At 41.2% G+C, this 22,544-nt stretch overlaps 1 protein-coding gene across 2 annotated transcripts in view; it reads right to left on the bottom strand.

The window, feature by feature from the left end:
• COL21A1 (collagen type XXI alpha 1 chain) overlaps nt 1-22,544 on the bottom strand; it is a 194,189-nt gene that overhangs the window by 64,133 nt on the left and 107,512 nt on the right. For both annotated transcript variants that reach the window (XM_013977769.1, XM_021098588.1), the window contains 4 exons: nt 9,593-9,646; nt 9,045-9,098; nt 7,700-7,753; nt 7,525-7,578 (listed from right to left, as the gene is read on the bottom strand). In XM_013977769.1, coding sequence (XP_013833223.1) covers nt 7,525-7,578; nt 7,700-7,753; nt 9,045-9,098; nt 9,593-9,646 — 216 coding nt within the window. The remainder of the gene's footprint in view (nt 1-7,524; nt 7,579-7,699; nt 7,754-9,044; nt 9,099-9,592; nt 9,647-22,544) is intronic.

Here is a 22,544-nt window from a genome sequence, read left to right as displayed (position 1 = left end):
AGAGGAGGGTTTATAGTGACAGTGACAATAAGACAATGACAGCCAAGCTGTTATTCAAGTAATAAGAATACAGAAAACCCTGTTAAAATACAAGAATTCAGAGAACGGTATGTTCACAAGCCCTCCCTAAAGCACATACTACGAGGGAGAAGCTCCACCCACACAAATGGTGACAATGGGACCTTGGTGACGGGGCTGGTGCTGGACACCAAGTATGTCAACTGCAAACTGGAAGCTAAGGTGGGTGCAGGACAGTTTAGAAATATAATGTGATCTGAAAAAGCAGAAGCATGAGAAACAAGAAGAAAAGGAAAAGAGGAAAATAAACATTAATTTCCACACAGATGATAGTGTATCCTTTAAAGTTAACAAAACAAAGAATATGGGTCTCAGTAAGACTAAGGGGGAATAAAGGAACCCTAAAATGTATTTTTAAAATGTATTCATATAAAGACCATTAGTAGTTAACACTGCTCTATGGTTCACTTGAAAGTTGTTGAGAGTCGATCCTAAGAGTTCTCATCAGAAGGAAAACATTTATTTTTTTCAATTTTTTTGTACCTACATGAGTTGATCAATGTTCACTAAACTTACTGCAATGAGCGTCTCACAATAAACAGTGCTGTGTGTCCATTACCTCAACAGAACTGGGAGGAAAAAAGGACCACTGGAAAAAATATAAAAATCTTCTGAAGTCCCAAGAAAATAAAGGCAAAAAGTAAAAAACAACGGACCACATTCAAAAAGAAGTTTAGTAAGTAGAGTAGGATACGCATAATAAGATAACAAAAAGGAAAAGAAAAAGAAAAGAAATTTAGGTACTTACACTACCTGATTCCGGGACTTATTCTAAAGCTCTGGTAATCAAGACAGTGCGTTATGGACAAAAGATTAGAGGTATAGATGAAGAAAACAGAATCAAGGTCCAAAAATAGTTTCACACAGGTATTGATCAACTGACGCTTAGCAAAAATACTCAGGTAATTCAATAGGAAGTGATAATCTCGTCCATAAATGGTGCTGGAATAACGAGGTCTTCAAATGGAAAAATAAATGGACTTTAACTTTGACCTCACGCCACACATAAAGATTAGAATCATCAAAGCGAATCCCGGAGCTAAATTCATAAGCTAAGATGATACAATTTTAGAAAATATAATGTTCTAAATATGTTTAGCAGATCTAAAATATTTTCTTTTGGAAGAAAAGCTAGAAGAAAAATCTGTGACCTTAAGTTAGGTAAAAGATTCTGACACAGGGCACAAAAGGCATGAGCTGAAAAAAATTTTAAGAAATCAGACTCATTCAGATGAAAAACTTTTCCCCATCAAAACTCACCTTTCATTAAGAAAATGAAAGGCGACCCAAAGATTGAGAGACAATATTTGCAAACATGTATCCAAGAAAGGGCCTATCCAGAATATATAAAGAGCTCTCACAACTCATTAACAAGTGGACAAACAACCCAGTCTTTTTTTAAATCGTCAGATGTTTTCAATAGACACTCTACAAAAGAAAACATAAAAATGGCCAACCAGCCCATAAAAAGATGTCAACACTGTCAGTCATCTGAAAGATGCAAACGAAAACCACACGAGATACCATTAAGCACCAACTAAAAGAGCTAAAATATAAAGTACTAAGTGTTTGCAGGATGTGGTTAAACTGGAATTCCCATAAACTGCTGACGGAAACGGAGAAGAACGCCACCACTTTGGAAACTAGTTTGGAATTTTCTTAGGAAGTCAAGCATACATTCACCACACACTCCAGCAGTCCTACTAGGTGTCTACCCCAGAGACGTGAAAAGCACGTCCAGTGCAGATGAGTCAAAGAATATCCACATCAACAAGAGGAGTTCCCATCACGGCTCAGCGGTAACAAACCCTAGTAGTATCCATGAGGATCCTTGGCTTCGATCAGTGGGTTAAGGATCTGGTGTTACCATGAGGCGCGGTGTAGGTCGCAGATGTGGCTCGGATCTGACGTTGCCGTGGCTGTGGTGTAAGCTGGCAGCTGCAGCTCCGATTCGACCCCTAGCCTGGGAACCTTCACATGCTGTGGGTGCAGCCCTAAAAAGACAAAAAACAAAAAAACCCTTCAAAACACTATCAGAAATGCCAAATATAGGAAACGATGTAAATGTTTAAGCTGATGAATGAAAAAACCAACTATGAAAAAACCAACTATCATATGTCCATATGACTAAACACTGGATGATTATATTGACTGAAATGGTCAGAGTGGTAAAACTGTCGTGAGAGAAGGCAGAGGTCCCACCGTGGCATAAGACAATTCTTTTGATGAATGAATGGATCAGCCTCCACCCCTCCCTCTCCTCTTCCCTTCCCTTCACCCCTCATCCCTCCCTTCATATAGACACATGAAAATTTTCATTATGTGCTATACAAATATAATTTATATACTGACACAAACATAAATAATAAAAATACACGTGTATTAACACATCCTATTGGTTTTGTTTCTCTGGAAAACTCTAACTAATACCCAACCAAATGCAATGCACAAATCTTGACTGTATCAAGCAAAAAATCATGACTATTTAGGACACTTTTTGGACAATCCAAAAAATCTGAATATGGGCTCATGTTAGAAAATAGTGCTGTATTGATATTAAATCTCTTGGGTATCATAATGAAATTAAAGTTTTCTCAGGAGATATAGGCTAAAGTGTTTAGGAGAGAATTCAGGGTGTCTATAATTTACTTTCCAGTGGCTCAGCCAAGAAAAAAAAAAAAGAAAAAAATGTTCATATGTTTCGGCGGCTCAATTTTCTGTAGGATTGACAAATTTCAAAACAAAAAGCTGGGTGGGAGGAAGGAAACAGATTTTAATAAGGTCAGAAAAAATTGGGTATGATTCATTATTTAAAGATTCCAAGAAGGAAATATAAACTGTGGACTATTCAGACAAAAGAACAGAATGCAGCACTCAAAAGGAAAGGCGCTGGCAAGCCATGAAAAGATATGGCAGGAGCTTCAACACATATTCCCAAGGAAAAGAAGCCAATCTGTAAGGGCTACAAACTGCATGCCTTCAATTGAGTGACTTCTGGAAAGGAAAAACTATGACATAGTAAAAAGATCAGGTGTTGTCAGAGGTTAGGGGAAGGGAAAGATAAATAAGCCCAGCACGGAGGATATTCAGGGCAGGGAACCTGTTCCAGATGATACTAGAGTGGTGGATACATGTCATTATACATTCATCCAAAGCCACAGAATGTGCAACACCAAGAGCAGATCCTACTGTAAAAGTGGACTTTGAGGGAGTTCCTGTCGTGGCTCAGTGGTTAATGAATCTGACTAGGAACCATGAAGTTGCGGGTTCGATCCCTGCCCTTGCTCAGTGGGTTAAGGATCTGGCGTTGCCATGAGCTGTGGTGTAGATTGTAGACGCAGCTTGAATCCTGCATTGCTGTGGCCATGGTGTAGGCCGGTGGCTACAGCTCTGATTCAACCCCTAGCCTGGGAACCTCCATATGCTGCGAGTGCGGTCCAAGAAAAGACAAAAAAAACAAAAAAACAAACAAAAAAAAAGTGGACTTTGAGTGACAATGCTTAAGTTCATCAATTGTAAAAAAACAAAAAGAAAAGTACCACTGTGCTGTGGGAAGCTGACTGTGGGGAAACCTACAGGGCGCAGGAGACGGGGATATACGGGAACTCGGCACTTTCTGATCAGTTTTGCTGTGAACCTACCACCGCTATGAAAATAAAGTCTGTTTTATAATTTTAACTTAAAAATTAAATGGGCTTTGAAAATTGTGATGGCAGTTACAAATTACAAACAAGACAAGAAGGGATTAACCGAATTCTATTAGGAGATCCACACTAGTTAGAAAATGGAGACCAAAACCAAGGTTAGATACGCAGGGTAGGATGAGCCTATCAAGAAAGTAAATATCAGGAGTGACCTGACCTTGGAGTTCCCATTGTGGCTCAACAGTAATGAACCCCCGACTAGGATCCATGAGGATGTGGGTTCAATCCTTGGTCTTGATCAGTGGGTTAAGGATCCGGTGTTGCCGTGAGCTGTGGTGTCGGTCACAGATGCAGCTCAGATCTGGGTTGCTGTGGCTGTGGTGTAGGCTGGCGGCTACAGCTCTGATTCGACCCCTAACCTGGGAACCTCCATATGCCGTAGGTGCAACCCTAAAAAGATCTCCACCAAAAAAAAAAAAAAAAAAAAAAAAGAGTGAACTGACCTCAAGACATTAAACACACTCATATGCTCCAGCCATTCCACTAGAGAAATATACTTATGAGAAATGATAACACATAGGTCCACGCAAAAACTTGTGCATAAATGTTCATAAGGCACTATTCGTAACAGCCCCCCAAATATCAACAGCCTAAATGTCCATCCACGAATGAAGGAATAAAATGCACATATTCATACAATGAAATATTAGCAGCAGCAAGAAGGAATAAAGTACTAATACAGGACAAAACATAGATGAACCTCGAAAATGTTATGGTGAGCCAAGAGGTTAGCCACAAAAGACCACATATTTCATGATTCAATTTGTATGAAATGTCCATAATGGGCAAATGCCTAGAGACAGAAAGTAGATTAGAGGCTGAGTAGAGCTGGGAGGAAATAGGGAGTGACCGCTAATGGGTAGAGGGTTTTTTTTTTTTTTTTTTTGAGGTGATGAAAATGTTCTAAAATTAGATTGTAGTGATGAAATTTTTTTTTTTCCTGTCTTTCAGCCTTTTCTAGGGCTGCTCCCACGGCATATGGAGGTTCCCAGCCTAGGGGTCTGATCAGAGTAGTAGCTGCTGGCCTACACCATAGCCATAGCAATGCAGGATCCGAGCCGCGTCTGCAACCTACACCACAGCTCACGGCAATGCCGGATCCTTAACCCACTGAGCGAGGCCAGGGATTGAACCTGCAACCTCATGGTTCCTAGCTGGGTTCGTTAACCTCTGCGCTACGATGGGAACTCCAGATTGTAGTGATGATTGACTAACTCAGTAAATATAGGAAAAACCACACATTAAGTGGGTAAGTTGTAGGATATGTTCAACTTATTTATTTATTTATTTTTGTCTTTTCTCCACGGCATATGGAGGTTGCCAGGCTAGGGGTCGAATTGGAGCTGTAGCCACCAGCCTATGCCAGAGCCACAGCAACATGGGATCTGAGCCGAGTCTGTGACCTACACCACAGCTCACGGCAATGCCAGATCCTTAACCCACTGAGCAAGGTCAGGGATCGAACCCGCAACCTCATGGTTCCTAGTTGGATTTGTTAACCACTGAGCCACGACGGGAACTCTGATGTGTTCAACTTATTATCAATAAACTGTTAACAAAGAGTGAATTGAGGTTTGCCGTTGTGAGTATGTGCATCCAAATATGGTACCTGGACTAATGTCAAAAAGGGCAAGGGACCAGAAGAAGAAGGACAAACTAAGCCCAAGTGAGCAGAAGGAAGGAAATAATTAATTATTGCAAAAATATGAAACAGAGAATAGAAAAACAACAGAAAAAATAAATAAAGCTAGAGCTGTGTTTTTGAAAAGAGATGGACAAATCCCCCGCGAGACTAATTAAGAAAGAAAAAAAGACTCAAAAAATCAGAAACACAAGAAAGATATTACAATTGATGTCCCATAAATTGAAAAAAAAAAAAGATCAAAGAGACTGTTACGAATTCCATGCCAACAAATTGGATAAATTAGAAGGAATAAACTCCTAGAAATGAACAATCTACCAAGACTGAATTCAGAAAAAATAGGAAGGCTGATTAGACCAATGAATGACAAATAAAAGAGATTGTAGAAGTAATCAAAAATCACTCCCAATAAAGAAGGAAAGTCCCAAGACCAGATGACTTCACAGGTATATTCTACCAAACTTTTTTTTTTTAATTTATTTTTTATTTTTTAAATAATTTTTAAAAAATTTCCCACTGTACAGCAAGGGGGTCAGGTTATCCTTACATGTATACATTACAATTACATTTTTCCCCCACCCTTTGTTCTGTTGCAACATGAGTATCTAGACAAAGTTCTCAATGCTACTCAGCAGGATCTCCTTGTAAATCTATTCTAAGTTGTGTCTGATAAGCCCAAACTCCCGATCCCTCCCACTCCCTCCCCCTCCCATCAGGCAGCCACAAGTCTCTTCTCCAAGTCCATGATTTTCTTTTCTGAGGAGATGTTCATTTGTGCTGGATATTAGATTCCAGTTATAAGTGATATCATATGTCTACCAAACTTTTAAATAATTAATGCCAATTCTTCCTAAAATCTTCCAAAAAATACAAGAAGAGAGAACACTTCCCAACTCATTTTGTGAGGCTGGTATCAGCCTGATACTAAAGCCAGACAAAACACTGCAAGAAAACTACAGACCAATACACTTGATGACCAAACATGCAAAAATCCTCAGCAAACATCAGCAAACTGAATTCAACAGCATGTTAAAAGGATCATATACCATGATCCAGTGGGAGTCATCCCTGGGATGCAAAGATGGTTCAATATATGCAAATCAATGTGATATACCACAAGATACCACCAATAGAATGAAGATAAGAATCACACAATCATCTCAATAGATGCAGAAAAAAGCATCTGACAAAGTTCAACACCATTTCAGGATAAAACCTCTCAACAAGTGAGATACAGAAAAAACTTACCTCAACACAATGAAGACCAGAGCTAACATCACACTCAATGGTGAAAAGCTTTTCCTCTAAGATTGTGAACAAGGCAAGGATCCCACTGTCACCACTTGCGCTCAGTGCAGTACGCACCAAGGTGTATACATTAAATATGTGCATCTTTTTGTATGTCAATCATACCTTAAAAAAATGGCCTTTTTGTTTTTTAGGGCCATAGCCAAGGCATACGGAAGTTCCCAGGCTAGGGGTCTAATCAGAGCTGTAGCTGCTGGCCTACACCACAGCCACAGCAACGCAGGATCCGAGCCGAGTCTGTGACCTACACCACAGCTCAGAGCAATGCTGGATCCTTAAGCCTCTGCTCAAGGCCGGGGATCGAACCCGCATCCTCACGGTTCCTAGTGGGATTCATTTTCACCACGCCACGACGGAAACTCCCAAAAAAGTGGTCTTTTTGCTTTAAAAAAAAAAAAAAGCTCAAAAGGGATCTTAAAGCTATGTTCAAATTAAAAAAAAAATAGGCAAATAAATAACTCCTTATTAAACACTTATTCCCTTATTTTAGTCTCTACCATTCCAAGTGGTAAGTAACTTTTACTCCATTTCTGAAGCCGAGAAAACTGAAGATCAAAGAATTTGACAAAGAACATACAGCTAGTTAGAAAAAGTTACTGATATAGCACAGGGAACTATTTCCCATCATTTGTGATGGAACATGATGGAAGATAGTATGAGGGAGAGAATGTATATATATGTGTGACTGGGTCACTGTGCTGTACAGCAGAAATTGACAGAACATTATAAATCAACTATAATAAAAAATTAAAAAAAGAAAAAGTCATTGGATTTGAGTTTTTTTGTAAATACCTTATAACCAGGGCTACCCATTAATCCATCCTTTCCATGTCTTCCTGGTTCTCCCTGAAAAGTAAATACATGCATTTTCATATTTTTTGGCACTAATTTTTCTTTTTAAAGGAAAATAGTATAGGACAAATTTTATTTAAAGTAAAATACTTAAGAACTTTTCTATCAAACTCACAGCACGTCCAGGAAGGCCAGGAAAACCAACAGTCCCCTTTTCACCTTTCGCACCCTGTATTAAAAACAAACACTTAAAAACAATCCTTACAGTAATGGTTTGAAATTCCAACTCAAACTTAAACAGGAAAGTAAGTTAACTTCCTTATGTAGCGATAGAATTCATGGAACCATAGCTTGTGTTGGCCCTGTGGCTTTTGGCAAGATATTATCTTACCAGGATACAACAAGACCCTGGAATAAGGTGGATGCAAAATTATAAGGCACCTAACCACAGAAACAATCTTGGAAAAATCAAAAAGCAAAGTGTATCTTGGAGTCCCCTGGTGGCTCAGCGGGGTAAGGATCTGGTGGTGTCACTGCCGTGGCTCTGGTTGCTGCTGTGGTGCACGTTTGATGCTATGGATGCAGCCAAAAAAAAAAAAAAAAAGTAGTGTGTATCTTAAATGCATATTAAATACAGAGAGAATATAATTCTCTTCAATGTGAAAAAACAGGATTTTCAATGGACACATGATTGAATGTTACACTTCCAAGGGGTCTCTCTCTGTAAATTTTTTCTTATTTTTAGGGCCACACCTGCGGCACATGGAAGTTCCCAGGCTAGGGGTTAAATTGGAGCTGCAGCTGCCAGCCTACACAACAGCACGCAGGATCCGAGCTGCGTCTGCGACCTACATCCCAGCCACAGCAACGCCAGATCCAAGCCATGTCTGCAACCTGCAACATAGCTCATGGCAATGCTAGATCCTTAACCCACTGAGTGAGGTCAGGGATCAAACCTGCATCCCCATAGACCCTCGGTCAAGTTCTTAACCCACTGAGCTACAATGGGAAATCTATGTAAATATTTTTAAAGTTCAGATGGATCAAGAACACAAAGTATTCTTTTTTTTTTTTTTTTTTTTTTTTTTTTGTCTTGTCCTTTTAGGGCTGCACCTGTGGCATACAGAAGTTCCCAGGCTAGGAGTCGAATAAGAGCTACAGCTGCCGGCCTACACCACAGCCACAGCAATGCCAGATCCGAGCCACGTCTGCAACCTACACCACAGTTCATGGCAATGCCAGATTCTTAACCCACCGAGCAAGGCCAGGGATCGAACCCACAACCTCATGGTTCCTAGTCAGATTTGTTTCTGCTGCGCCACGACGGGAACTCCAAGGACACAAAGTATTCTTATAGAATACATGCCTTCTTCCAGTTTTTCATTATTCTGAATAAATCCCCTGAGAAAGGTGAACAGAGCTAATTGCTCTAGTGGTGGGCTGGGTGTGAAATTCAAATTTTCTATTTCCATTACACTGAAATTACAATATGGATACTTTATTTTGTGATCTATACTTTCCTTTTTGCCATAAAATCCAGGTGATCCTTTATCTCCTTTGGGGCCCATTTCACCCTAAAAGACAAAATGTAAATCCTGAATTTTAGAGAAATACTAATATTTCTTTTATATATAAGGAAAAAATAATACCAATTATAAACAACAGAGTTTAATATGCCAACATCAAAATAAAATGGAAATAAAATAATTTAAAGTTTGTTTACAAAAGTCCTATACCCAAGCTTTATAAATAAAACAAGGAAAAATAAGGACATTTGTTACTATAAAAGGGCCTTACAGTAAAAGGCTGATAGGTAAGAGAATTTATATATAGTGAAACTTACTCACCAATTTTTAAATACTATAAGACTTATGACTGAAAACTTCAAAGGAAATTTGTAAAAGCACTATGTAAACTAGACATTAATCTTAGTCCAATCATTTATTTCAATATACTTTAATTTATATATGCACATTTATTCATAATAATATATTTGTAACACAAAGTACTTTCAATTTTAAATTAAAAGTGGCATGGCCTAATTTTCAAGAGAACAGATTTTTTCCACCTTTGAGCCTGGCATTCCATGAAGTCCAGGAAAACCAGGAAGTCCACGGTCACCCTGCAAATGAAACTAAAATTATTAAAGAAAACACATTTCAGCCTAAAAAAATATCAACACACATTCTTTTTTTTTTTTTTTTCTTACATTTTAGGGTCACATCTGAGGCATATGGAAGTTCCCAAGCTAGGGGTCCAATGGATTGGAGCTGCAGCTGCCAGCCCACTGAACAAGGCCAGGGATTGAACCCACATCCTTATGGATACTAGCCAGGCTCATTACCGGGAGCCATGATGGGAACTCCTCAACATACATTCTTCAACCTCATTCTTATCAAAATCCATCAGAAATAAATAGATAAATCTGCACACAGTTAGATGCACATCTACATCAAAACTTAACCCTGAAAGACTACTCTTCATTTATGATCAGAGAAGGGAGGCATTTGGGGCCAGGGGGAGTCTCGTCAGCAATCCTGACCCCACCCGTAGAGAGCAGACGTCTAGCCTAAACAGGCTCAGGCTCTTACAGTGGCAGGACCTGGGACTTAAGAGAAATAGTTCAAAGCCAACACTCTCTGGAGAGAGTCACCCAGCCCAATGAGGACAGACCCTGCGCTCAAAGCCTCAGAGCCCTATAGGATTCGGTGGAGCTCTTCCCCAAGTGCCCATCCCAGGAAACTGTTTAGAGGAGGTACCTCTTCAGAGGCATCTATGGAAGGGAAAGGCCGTAAGTGACACCCAAAAGGAGACAGATGGAGAAAAGTCCAACAGCTATTTATTTATTTATTAATTGCAGCATGTGGAAGTTCCCAGGCCAGAGACCGAACCCGTACCACAGCAGTGAAAATGCTGGTCCTTAACCTACTGAGCCACCAGGGAACTCCAGCAGCTAGCTATCTAGTGGACACGGTTTTAAGACCTATTTCTGTAGGAAACACCAGACGGTCTTGTCTTAGCTTCGAAATCTGATACACAAAGTGTGAAGACATGGTTAAGACCAATGGTCGGCACCACAAGGTTTGGGTCGATTCACTTTTATTTAGGCAAATTGAGACATGACATACAATTCATTATAGTCTCAGTTTGTCCAGTACAGAGAGGAGAGGATGTGACTGGGTACCTATGATGTAATTCTTAAAAATCCCAATTTTAATAAAGTTCATTTAGCTATGTGTTTTAAAGAGTAACACAGTGATTTAAGGCATAGAATCCTTCAAAGGCAAGTCTTTCCATGCTACACCGCCATTATCAGTCTGATTTCAATCCCCTAAACCATGTGGTTACTGCCACGTTCCAGCTTCCAGCCCTATCTTATAAATTAAAGGTGTGAGAACAACTTGCAGTAACTCAGGCTACACTGAGATGAGCAGCTGAAGGCCAGGTAGACTAAGATGCACTCTTTTTTTTTTGTCTTTTTTTTGCCTTTTCTAGGGCCGTTCCCGTGGCATATGGAGGGGATCCCAGGCTAGGGGTCTAATTGGAGCTGTAGCCACGGGCCTACGCCAGAGCAAAGGCAAATAATGCATCAGATAAATTTATAGCTAAAGAACTGAGAAACCAATGTTGGCATCATGGATTGATTGGTTAGTGGCTGTATTTGACAAGGAACTATTTTATGGAATTCAGACATGCTGAGAATTGCTAAAACTACAAATACACATCTGATGCTGGGAGGATTAGTCTACCAAAAGCGCCACCGACCTGGACTAAAAGAGACTGTGACTGTTGGAAACTTTAAAGCAAAGTTGCCCGGTAGCTCTACTGTTTTTGGTATATTTCTAGCCAGTGTTGACTAGCCCATGAATTTAGATAAGATATAAAAATACGAGAGGTAGGGAGTTCCCGTCGTGGCGCAGTGGTTAACGAATCAGACTAGGAACCATGAGGTTGAGGGTTCGGTCCCTGCGCTTGCTCAGTGGGTTAACGATCTGGCGTTGCCGTGAGCTGTGCTGTAGGTTGCAGACGTGGCTCGGATCCCGTGTTGCTGTGCCTCCGGCATAGGCCGGAGACTACAGCTCCGATTGGACCCCTAGCCTGGGAACCTCTATATGCCGCGGGAGCGGCCCAAGAAATAGCAAAAAAAAAAAAGACAAAAAAAAAAAAAAAAAATACAAGAGGTAAAACCTAGAAGGTGGAAAACAAATTACCTCTTTTTAATGGGCATACCATTTTATTAACACTTAAATTTCACTGTCAAACAATGCTGGCCACATATACAGATTTTTGAAATAAAGATCAATGGACAGGCAGCTTGAAGGGTGCTATGTGTTAAGCACAGAATAATACACTAACAATCAGAGAAAATCTAGGGGGTGACATAACTGTACACCTTTACACTCAAAGTAAAGTAACTGTATACTGGTACACCCAAGCTCTGCAATTGGAGGAAAAACCCACTTAGGATAAGAGGTCCTCAAATTATCTTTTTTTTTATGATTATACATCTAATAAGCCAATATACCTAATACCCTAAAATAATAGATATCAGTTAATTGCCATTTAAAAAATTAAACAATAACCAATATAAAATATATTAAAGAAAAATTCCATTTATAATAGGAACAAAAGAGGTTAAAAATCCCTACATACAAACCTAGGTAATGTTGAGACCCAATATCAAAAATTTTTAATACTCTTCTATTGAGTTTCAATAAAACAAAAAATAAAAAAGGAAGATAAATCAGGAGTTCCCGTCGTGGCGCAGTGGTTAACGAATCCGACTAGGAACCATGAGGTTGCGGGTTCGGTCCCTGCCCTTGCTCAGTGGGTTAGCGATCCGGCGTTGCCGTGAGCTGTGGTGTAGGTTGCAGACGCGGCTCGGATCCCGCGTTGCTGTGGCTCTGGCGTAGGCCGGTGGCTACAGCTCCGATTCAACCCCTAGCCTGGGAACCTCCATATGCCGCGGGAGCGGCCCAAGAAATAGCAAAAAGACAAAAAAAAAAAAAAGATAAATCATAATCTGGAAATAGGAAAACTCGGTGTTTAAATTATGTCAGTGCGTCTAAAATTAATCCATAAAGTCAAAGGACTCCTAACTGAAATGTAAATAGGAATTTCTAAAATGCTGAAGAAAAGATACTGAGCTTTATCTGGAAAAATAAGCATGCAAGAACGGCCAGGAAAATTTTGACCATAAAGAATAATGAGGAAGGACTAGGCTTGCCAACATTAAATCATCTTATGAAGTGGCAATAATTAAAACAATTTGGCAGAGGAGAAGATGTGGACAGATAAATGGAACAGGGTGGGAAGCCAAAAACATCAGACCCAAGCGCAAATGGAAATTTAGTGATAATGACGGTTTTTCAAATAAACAGAGAAAGAAGTGAAATTTCATAAATACTATTGTCATAACTGGTTATCCTTTTAGAAGAAGAAAGGGAAAAATACAAATGCTCATCTAACTTTACTAGATATCAAAAATTTTAAGATTAAAACATAAAATAATAGAAATTCTAAAAATAAAATCATGAGTACTTATATTCAAAATGTTAGCATGTTGAACCTTTCTATTCAGGTACAAACAAAGGAGAGGGAAAAAGAGAAAAATTACATATATAAACATTTATACTTCTGCATGGCTAAAATTCCCCAAACCAAATCAAAATACATTCCATAAGCCAGGAAAAATATTTTCACACAATTTATAACATGCATATAAAAATCAATTTAAAAAATTAAAAAAAATTTTATTTCCCCAATACAATTTTTTTTCTACTGTACAGCATGGTGAGCCAGTTACGCATACATGTACACATTCTTTTTTCTCACATTATCATGCTCCATCATAAGTGACGAGACATAGTTCCCAGTGCCACACAGCAGGATCTCATTGCTAATCCATTCCAAAGGCAATAGTCTGCATCTATTAACCCCAAGCTCCCAATCCATCCCGCTCCCTCCCCCTCCCCCCTGGCAACCAGGAGTCTATTCTCCAAGTCCATGAAAAAGTCAATTTTTAAAAAAATGAACAGCCCAGTAGGAAAAAAAGGATATGAACAAAAAGCAAATTGCAGGGAGGTAACAATATTTTTCCCAATCACAGAAAAGGTCCCGTATCTTACTCACTAATACAGAAGTGCAAATCCAACCAGGACCATTTGTAACACATATTGATGAAAATTAGAAACTTTCATGAGACCCAGTGCCAATAAGAGTGTGAGGCAAGATGTTTTCACATACTTGTGGCAGTCCTACACACTTTCTGGAAAGTCATAGGCAATTTGCATCAGAGTTTAACTATGAAGTTAACCCTTTGATTCTATAATCAATTCCATTTATGGGAAATTTTCCTATGGGTATGCTCAGAAAAATTTACTGAGAAATATAAACAAAGATGTTCATTATAGTCTTGTTGATGACACACACACACACACACACACACACACACACGAAGGACAGTAAGGAACCACAGCACCCCTAAGTTAGAGTTGATTTTTTTTTTTTAAGGGCAGCATCTGCGGCATATGGAGGTTCCTGGGCTAGGGGTCAAATAGGAGCTGGAGCTGCCGGCCTACACCACAGCCACAGCAACACCAGATCCAAGCCGCATCTGCGACTTACACCACAGCTCGTGGCAATGCCCGATCCTTAACCCACTGAGTGAGCCCAGGGATCGAACCTGCACTCTCATGGATATTAGTGCGGTTTGTTAACCACTCAGCCACGAAGGGAACTCCAGAGATTTCTTAAATTGGATAAGAACAGCCCCCACAGTCTGTAGCTATGATTAATCTTCTGTTTGCAGTTTCTTTTCTTTTTGAATTTTCAACTTTCCTCTAAATGCCTAGAGAGTTTGAGTCAACTCTCACCTTTGGCACTTAACATTTACTCTTGGAGAAAAAAAAAAACCCATTCCTGATTCACTCCTGTTTGTCCCAGTAAATATGATCACTATTTATCAATATCCAAATTCTCTCTACTTCCAAGGATATGGGGCAATCACACTTCCTGATGCTTGAAGTTGGTGCGGTTTACCAAGTTCACTCTGGCTGATGAAGGGCAAGTGGAAGTGGTTGAAGAGCCACTGATGGATTTTCCATACACCTGCTACCGTAATTAGTTATAATCTAGACAGTGAAACTTTTGTCAGCCTTTGTCTCCACGGGAGGACTGCGGAGGACCCCTCACTGCTGCTAACAAGGTATAGTCTGATGAACAATAGACCGCTCTGTTTTAAAATGCTGGAGAGGGGGTGGAGAAAAGGGAACCCTCCTGCACTGTTGGTGGGAATGTAAATTGGTACTACCATACGACCCAGCCATCCCACTCTTGGGCATATACCCGGACAAAACTTTCCTTGAAAAAGACACATGCACCCGCATGTTCACTGCAGCACTTTTCACAATAGCCAAGACATGGAAACAACCTAAATGTCCATTGACAGACAACTGGATTAAGAAGATGTAGTATATATACACAATCAAATACTACTCAGCGATAAAAAAGGACAAAATAATGCCATTTGCAGCAACTTGGATGGAACTAGAGACTTTCACACTAAGTGAAGTAAGTCAGAAAGAGAAAGACAAGTGCCATATGATTTCACTTATATCTGGAATCTAATATATGGCACAACTGAATCTTTCCACAGAAAAGAAAATGGACATGGAGAATAGACTTGTGGTTGCCAAGGGGGAGGGGGAGGGAGTGGGATGGACTGGGAATTTGGGGTTAATAGATGCAAACTATTGCCTCTGGAATGGGTAAGCAATGGGATCTACTGTATAGCACTGGGAACTATGTCTGGTCACTTGTGATGGAGCATGATAATGTGAGAAGAAAGAATGTATACATGTATGTGTGGCTGGGTCACCTTGCTGTGCAGCAGAAAATTGACAGAACATGTGAATCAACTATAATGGAAAAAATAAAAATCATTATAAAAAATAAATAAAACCCACACAATCTTTCAAAAAAACAAAAAACAAACCATCTTTTTCTTTTAGGGCAGAGGCATTTGGGATGTGTCTGTTACTGCAGCCTAACCTAGTCTCTCCTAGCTGATGTCTTGCCTATGACTAACGACAATTTACTGCATATACAAAACTACTGTCACTTTCTAAAATAGAGTAAACACTGTTGAGAGCTCCCAGAAAAATTCCAATAACATAACTATTTTGAAGGGTCCCACTCTTGGTTCCACCTGAGTTTACAGGAGTTGAGAATAAAGGAGAATCCAAGATTCACAGTAAGACGGATCCATTTTCTACAGGTTGCCTCCAAAATTTTGTGGCGGATGAACGTGCCTCTGATGAACTGTTTTAGGTCACAGCTGCAGCTAGGATTCCATCCCTGGCCGGGGAACTTCCATATGCCATGGGTGTGGCCTTAAAAAAAAAAAAAAAAAAGCAAAAGAGGAACAAAACACACACATTCTGGCCAATGCAGAAAGATAGAGTGAAAAGAAAGATGGATGGAGATAAAGAGATTTTATTTCAACTCCCGATCCTTGTAAGAGGGCCTCAGTGTATGACTTGCTCTTCTAATTTCACAGGACTTTTTTTTGTGGCCATGCCTGCAGCATGTGGAAGTTCCCAGGCCAGGGATTGAACCTGGTGCCACAGCAATGTCAATGGGGACTCCTCAACCCGCTAGGACTTCTTGTGAGGATGGCATGTGACAAGGCTCGCACAAGGATAAGACCGTGCAAAATACATCTAAAAATAAAACATTGTCGGAGTTCCCGTTGTGGCGCAGTGGTTAACAAATCTGTCTAGGAACCATGAGGTTGCAGGTTTGATCCCTGGCCTCGCTGAGCGGGTTAAGGATCTGGCGTTGCCGTGAGCTGTGGCGTAGGTCGCAGACGTGGCTCGGACCCCTCGTTGCTGTGGCTGTGGTGTAGGCCGGCAGCTACAGCTCCGATTGAACCCCTAGCCTGGGAACCTCCATATGCCGTGGGAAGCAGCCCTAGAAGAGGCAAAAAGACAAAAACAAAAACAAAACCAAAAAAACCCATTGTACACACAGCTGCAAATGCCTTCAAGCACCCAATGTATCAAAGCCTTACACACCTACCTTGCTCCTTCTCCCCTCAGATAAAAACCAACACTAAGCCTCTCACAGGCCCAGGCCACCCCGACTTCCTGGGAATGGTGGGAATCTACTAAAACGTCCCCCCTCTACCACAGTGATGGGCATTCCCCTGGGGCTGGGGAGTCAGCCCTGAGCCAGTCAGGCCTAGGAAAAAAGCAGGTGTCCAAGTCCCTCCTATGGGGTCACTGCCATAGTTTACCAATGACCATGAGGCAGACCACACCCAAAGTGAAGACAAGACATCAGAGTTGAGAACCAAGAAAAGATGGAGCCGTCTGTCAAAAAGTCAGTAAAAGTTGTTAAGCTTCCCCATGATGTTAGTAGAGAGAGAGACACAACAAAACAAAACACAACAAAACACCACCAGGGCAGAAAGGGGCACAGCGGTCAGTAAATGAGGCCGGACATGGAGTGAATGGTTCTTCCTCATAGACTGAGATGCTGAATCCATTGCAGGGCCTTCGTAGCAAAGAGGGAGGAAGATCAGGAAACAATCAAGACTTTGCAGAGGCGTCTCCAGAGGAAGTGAAGAAATGCATGCACGGCTCAGTACCACGTGGACCCAAGGGAGGGCTGGTCAGTCTAGCCTGGCTCCAGAGGACACTGTGGGAGGCACTGCTGGTGCTGCTTTAGAAGAAAAGCCTCTGAGAAAGGGTGTAGGAAAGAAGGCAAACAGGGTACCACTCCTTCCATAAAAAGTAGATGAAGATTTCCTGAAAACTCTCAGCTTGTGACACCTTCATGATTTCTCCAGACTCAGATGAAACAAAACAGACGACTCTTAACTACATCTCAGGTAACCAAAGTTAAGGTTTAGCGAAGCCTTACATTTCTCCGATTTAAACACATCAGGTTTCCTCGAAGCTGAGGAAGGGTTCTGAACCTCTTAAAGTATCTCTTAGAGTCCAAGGAACAGCTTTAAAGCATGTTATAAAATGAGTAACTCTTTGGTGGATAAGGGCTCCTTTTCATTTTGTAAATTCAGGGGGAAAAATATGCAAAATCTATACACAGTCTATTGTTTGATATGCGAGGAACAAATGTTACAGTCAGCAAAAAGTGCATGTAATTTTAATTATCTTAAGTGGAAACTCCTACTATGGGAGTTTGCAGAGGAAATCCACAAAATGGAAATTATTCTGGGAAAAGATTCTAATAGAGAACAGGGCTGTGTGGAACAAACCCCCTAAGGCCACATGGGACGCCTGGAAAACATGCCCCAAACACAAGGCAAGACTGTTACCACGGTATGTTTTCAGCCTTCCCGTTTCTGAAAGAAACTGTCTTACGGAGGACGAACTGAGACAAAGCCTTTGACTAACTCACTAGATTCCTGTAGCTCCAGGCAAAGATTTTCCTGCAGCCACGTGGGATGTGAGGACGGAATGTGGGGGTGGCACATGGTGATTTGAGGTCCACAGTGACTCTGTTGAAGCTTACGCCCAAACAGTGAATTTCAGAAAACAACACTGAAATCACTGCTGGGCTGAAAATAGAGAACTTCACATTCACATACATCTTCCTCATCTTATCTCATTCAAGAGCATGCCTGGCTTTGTAAAATTCACACACTTCTATTTTAAAGATAGCACAGAGACCCAAAGCGATAGAGCAGTGAGTTTAAGATACAACTAACAGGATTATATATCCAGACAAACCTGCAATTCAAAAAGATACATGCACCTGTATGTTCACTGCAGCACTAGTCACAACAGCCAAGACATGGAAAAAAAACCTAAGTGTCCACTGACAGATGAATAGATTAAGATGTACAGATACACAATGGAATACTACCCAGACATAAAAAAGAATGAAATAATGCCATTTGCACCAACATGGATGCAAATAGAGATCCTCGTACTAAGTGAGGTAAGTCAGAAAGAGAAAGACAAATACCATATAATATAACTTAAATTTGGAATCTAAAATAGGGCACATTTGGAATGGATTAACAATGAGATCCTGCTGTGTAGCACTGGGAACTATGTCTATTCACTTATGATGGAGCCTGATAATGTGAGAAAAAAGAATGTATACATGTATGTGTAACTGGGTCACCATGCTGTACAGTAGCAAAAAAAATGTATTGGGGAAATAAAAAAAAATTAAGATATGGCACAAATGAATCTATCTACAAAACAGAAATAGGCTCACGGACATGGAGAACAGACTTGTCATTGCCACGGGGGATGGAGTGGGATGGACTGGGAATGTGGGGTTAGTAGATGCAAACTGTTACCTTTAGAATGGGTGAGCAATGGGGTCCTTCTGTAGAGCACAGGGAATTACACATCCCATCACTTATCACAGGGCACGATGGAAGACAGTACGAGAAAAAGAATGCAGGAGTTCTCGCTGTGTCACATTGGGATTGGTGGTGTCCTGGGAGCGATGGGATGCAGGTTTGATCCCTGGCTGGCATAGTGGGTTAAGGATCCCGTGCTGCCACAGCTGCAGCTTAGGTCATGACCATGGCTTGGATCTGATCCCAGGCCAGGGAATTCCATATGCTGTGGGGTGGCCAAAAAAGAAAAAAAAAAGAATGCATACACACAGACTCTTTTCATTATGGTTATTACAGAATATTGAATATGATTCCCTGTGTAAGTAGGACCTTGCTGTTTAACCATTCTTTTTGGCTCTGCCCACAACATGCAGACATTCTCAGGCCAGGGATTGAATCTGTGCCACAGAGTGACACACCAGATCCTTAACCGCTAGGCTACCAGATAACTCCCTATCCATTCTATATATACTAGTTTTTTTTGTTTTTTTTTTTGGCTTTTTGGCTTTTTGGCTTTTTTGCTATTTCTTGGGCTGCTCCTGCGGCACATGGAGGTTGCCAGGCTAGGGGTTGAATCGGAGCTGTAGCCACCGGCCTACGCCAGAGCCACAGCAACACGGGATCCGAGCCGTGTCTGCAACCTACATTGAAAGCAGCTCATGGCAATGCCGGATCCTTAACCCACTGAGCAAGGCCAGGGATGGAACCCGCAACCTCATGGTTCCTAGTCGGCTTCGTTAACCACTGCGCCACGACGGGAATTCCTATATATACTAGTTTGATTCTACTAATCCCAAACTCTCAATCTGTCCCTCTCCCCCTTGGCAACCACAGATTCGTTCTTTATGTCTGTGAGTCTATTTATTTTTAAATTAGGTATTTTACTCCAAGTCTTTTATGATGAACAAATAAAAAGCCCCTCTTTTATTTTTGGTCTCAAAACCCCAAGTAACTGCAAAAATAAGTAAGTTTATTTGTTCACCCCTTCCTAAATACATTTATTTATACATTTATTCATTTATACATACATATATTCATATGAATATATATTCATATATTCCCTCTGCCCCCAAAGCAGGCTGGTTGTGTGAATGTTAAAGAAATGGCATGATCCTAGGACGCAGCGAGGTGGCATTTGGAATTCACCCTCCCAATGGATTCCCCCTTCATCTGGAAGAGGTCAGGGGTCTCTTGTGACATCCCCAGAGCACACACCTGGGAACCTGACCTGCTCTGTATCACCTCTTAAGATGCACCTCCATCGATTAAAGGAGGTGGAGACTGACAGCGGCAAAAAGATCCAGAGAGGCCACGGCCCCGGAGCCAGTGGGAGGATGTGTGCCCCTTGGGCCAGAACGACCACCTGCTGCCGTTGCTGGGCCTTCCCTAACTCTCTGCACATTACAGGGCTGCCCTGAGTGACAGCATCGTCTCTGCTCCTTTTCCGGTCACTACCCTCCTGTCTTCTCTAACACGTCTTGCCCATGACCCACGGCTGCCAGCCCTCCCCATGCGACATCCCAACCTCGCTACCTAGTAAACAGAACAACAAAACAACAAACATTTATTTTAAGGAAAACTTTGTATCAGGGACCCTACTAAGTACATTCTGTAGATGATCTCATTTAATCCTTATAATAAACCATAAAGAAATCCCCATTGCGTCAATGAAGAAAATGAGATTCAAAGGAATCTAGTCATGTGCCCAAGATCAAACAGCTTGCAAGCAGCAGATCCATGAGGGGAGACCGGCCAGAGGGCCACTCCCAGGTGGTACACCAGCAGCTGCAGTTTTCTGCAACCAGCATCAGCAACCATCAAACATGAAGTGGATGGAGTCCAGGGCAATGTTTCTCAGATGTGAATGCTGTGCACCCTAATTTAAAAAACTTTCAGAATGGGAGAAAATAGTTTCAAACGATGCAACCGACAAGGGCTTAATCTCTAGAATATATAAGCAATTTATATACCCCAACAGCAAAAAAGCCAATCAATCAATGGAAAAATGGGCACAAGACCTGAATAGACTGTTCTCCAAGGAAGATATACAGACGGCCAGCAAACACATGAAAAAATGCTCAACATCACTGATTGTAAGAGAAATGAAAATCAAAACTACCATGAGATACCACCTCACACCAGTCAGAACGGCCATCATTAATAAATCCACAAAGAACAAGTGCTGGAGGGGGTGTGGAGAAAAGGGAACCCTTCTGCACTGTTGGTGGGAATGTAAACTGGTACAGCCACTATGGAGAACAGTTTGGAGATACCTTAGAAATCTACACATAGAACTTCCATATGACCCTGCAATCCCATATATCTGGGCATATATCTGGACAAAACTCTACTTAAAAGAGACACATGCACCCGCATGTTCACTGCAGCACTATTCACAATAGCCAGGACATGGAAACAACCCAAATGTCCATCGACAGATGATTGGATTAGGAAGATGTGGTGTATATATACACAATGGAATACTACTCAGCCATAAAAAAGAATGACATAATGCCATTTGCAGCAACATGGATGGAACTAGAGAATCTCATACTGAGTGAAATGAGCCAGAAAGACAAAGACAAATACCATATGATATCACTTATAACTGGAACCTAATATCCAGCACAAATGAACATCTCCACAGAAAAGAAAATCATGGACTTGGAAAACAGACTTGTGGCTGCCTGATGGGAGAGGGAGGGAATGGGAGGGATCGTGAACTTGGGCTTATCAGACACAACTTAGAATAGATTTATAAGGAGATCCTGCTGAGTAGCATTGAGAACTATGTCTAGATACTCATGTTGCAAAAGAACAAAGGGTGGGGGGAAAATGTAATGTATACATGTAAGGATAACTTGATTCCCTTGCTGTACAGTGGGAAAAAAAAAAGTAATAATTTTAAGAGGATTATAGCTAGAAAATGAGTGCAGTTTTTTTGGTTTTTGTTTGTTTGTTGGTCTGTTTTTGGCTGTAACCATGACATGCTGAAGTTTCTGGGCCAGGGACTGAACCCATGCCACAGCAGTGACCAGAGACACAGCAGCAGTGACAGTGCTGGGTCCTTAACCCATTGAGCCACCAGGGAACTCCTGAAAATGAGTATATGTTTTTCTCAGGAGCAAACAGCAGAATGCCTTGAAAGAACTTAGAAATAAAGACTGTGCTTTAGGAATTCAGCTCATCATCTTGGGCATCTGAGCAACTTCAAATGGGCATTTTGGATGTGAACCAGCTCCCTGGACACATGGCTGGATCCATGGGGAGGTACCACCATACTGAACGTATTTAAAGGACATGTACATCAATAGGAAGCTTGGCAAATCTCAGAGCGGTGGAAATGAAGAGTGGAAAAGACAAACGTTGTCTGGGCTCACTGAATCCACGCGGGAGAACAGGGTCCAGGAAGCGGGGTCGTAGCGGTAGGTGTCCCTTGAGATGGACACATGCGTATCAGGCCATCTTCGGTTAACGTGGAACACGTTCCGCTCATGTAATTCTCTTCCCTCTAAGAAGGGAGCTGCCTATTGAACTTCACCAAGAGGGAGAACAGAGGACCAGGGCAATGCCAATACCTGTTCCATCTGCCCAGGGTCATCTGGCAGAGCCACCTTGAGCAAGTGATGGAAGCCTA

Source organism: Sus scrofa, chromosome 7 (assembly GCF_000003025.6).
Source record: "Sus scrofa isolate TJ Tabasco breed Duroc chromosome 7, Sscrofa11.1, whole genome shotgun sequence".
Lineage (NCBI taxonomy): Eukaryota > Metazoa > Chordata > Mammalia > Artiodactyla > Suidae > Sus > Sus scrofa.
This window is presented reverse-complemented; position numbering and strand designations above follow the sequence as displayed.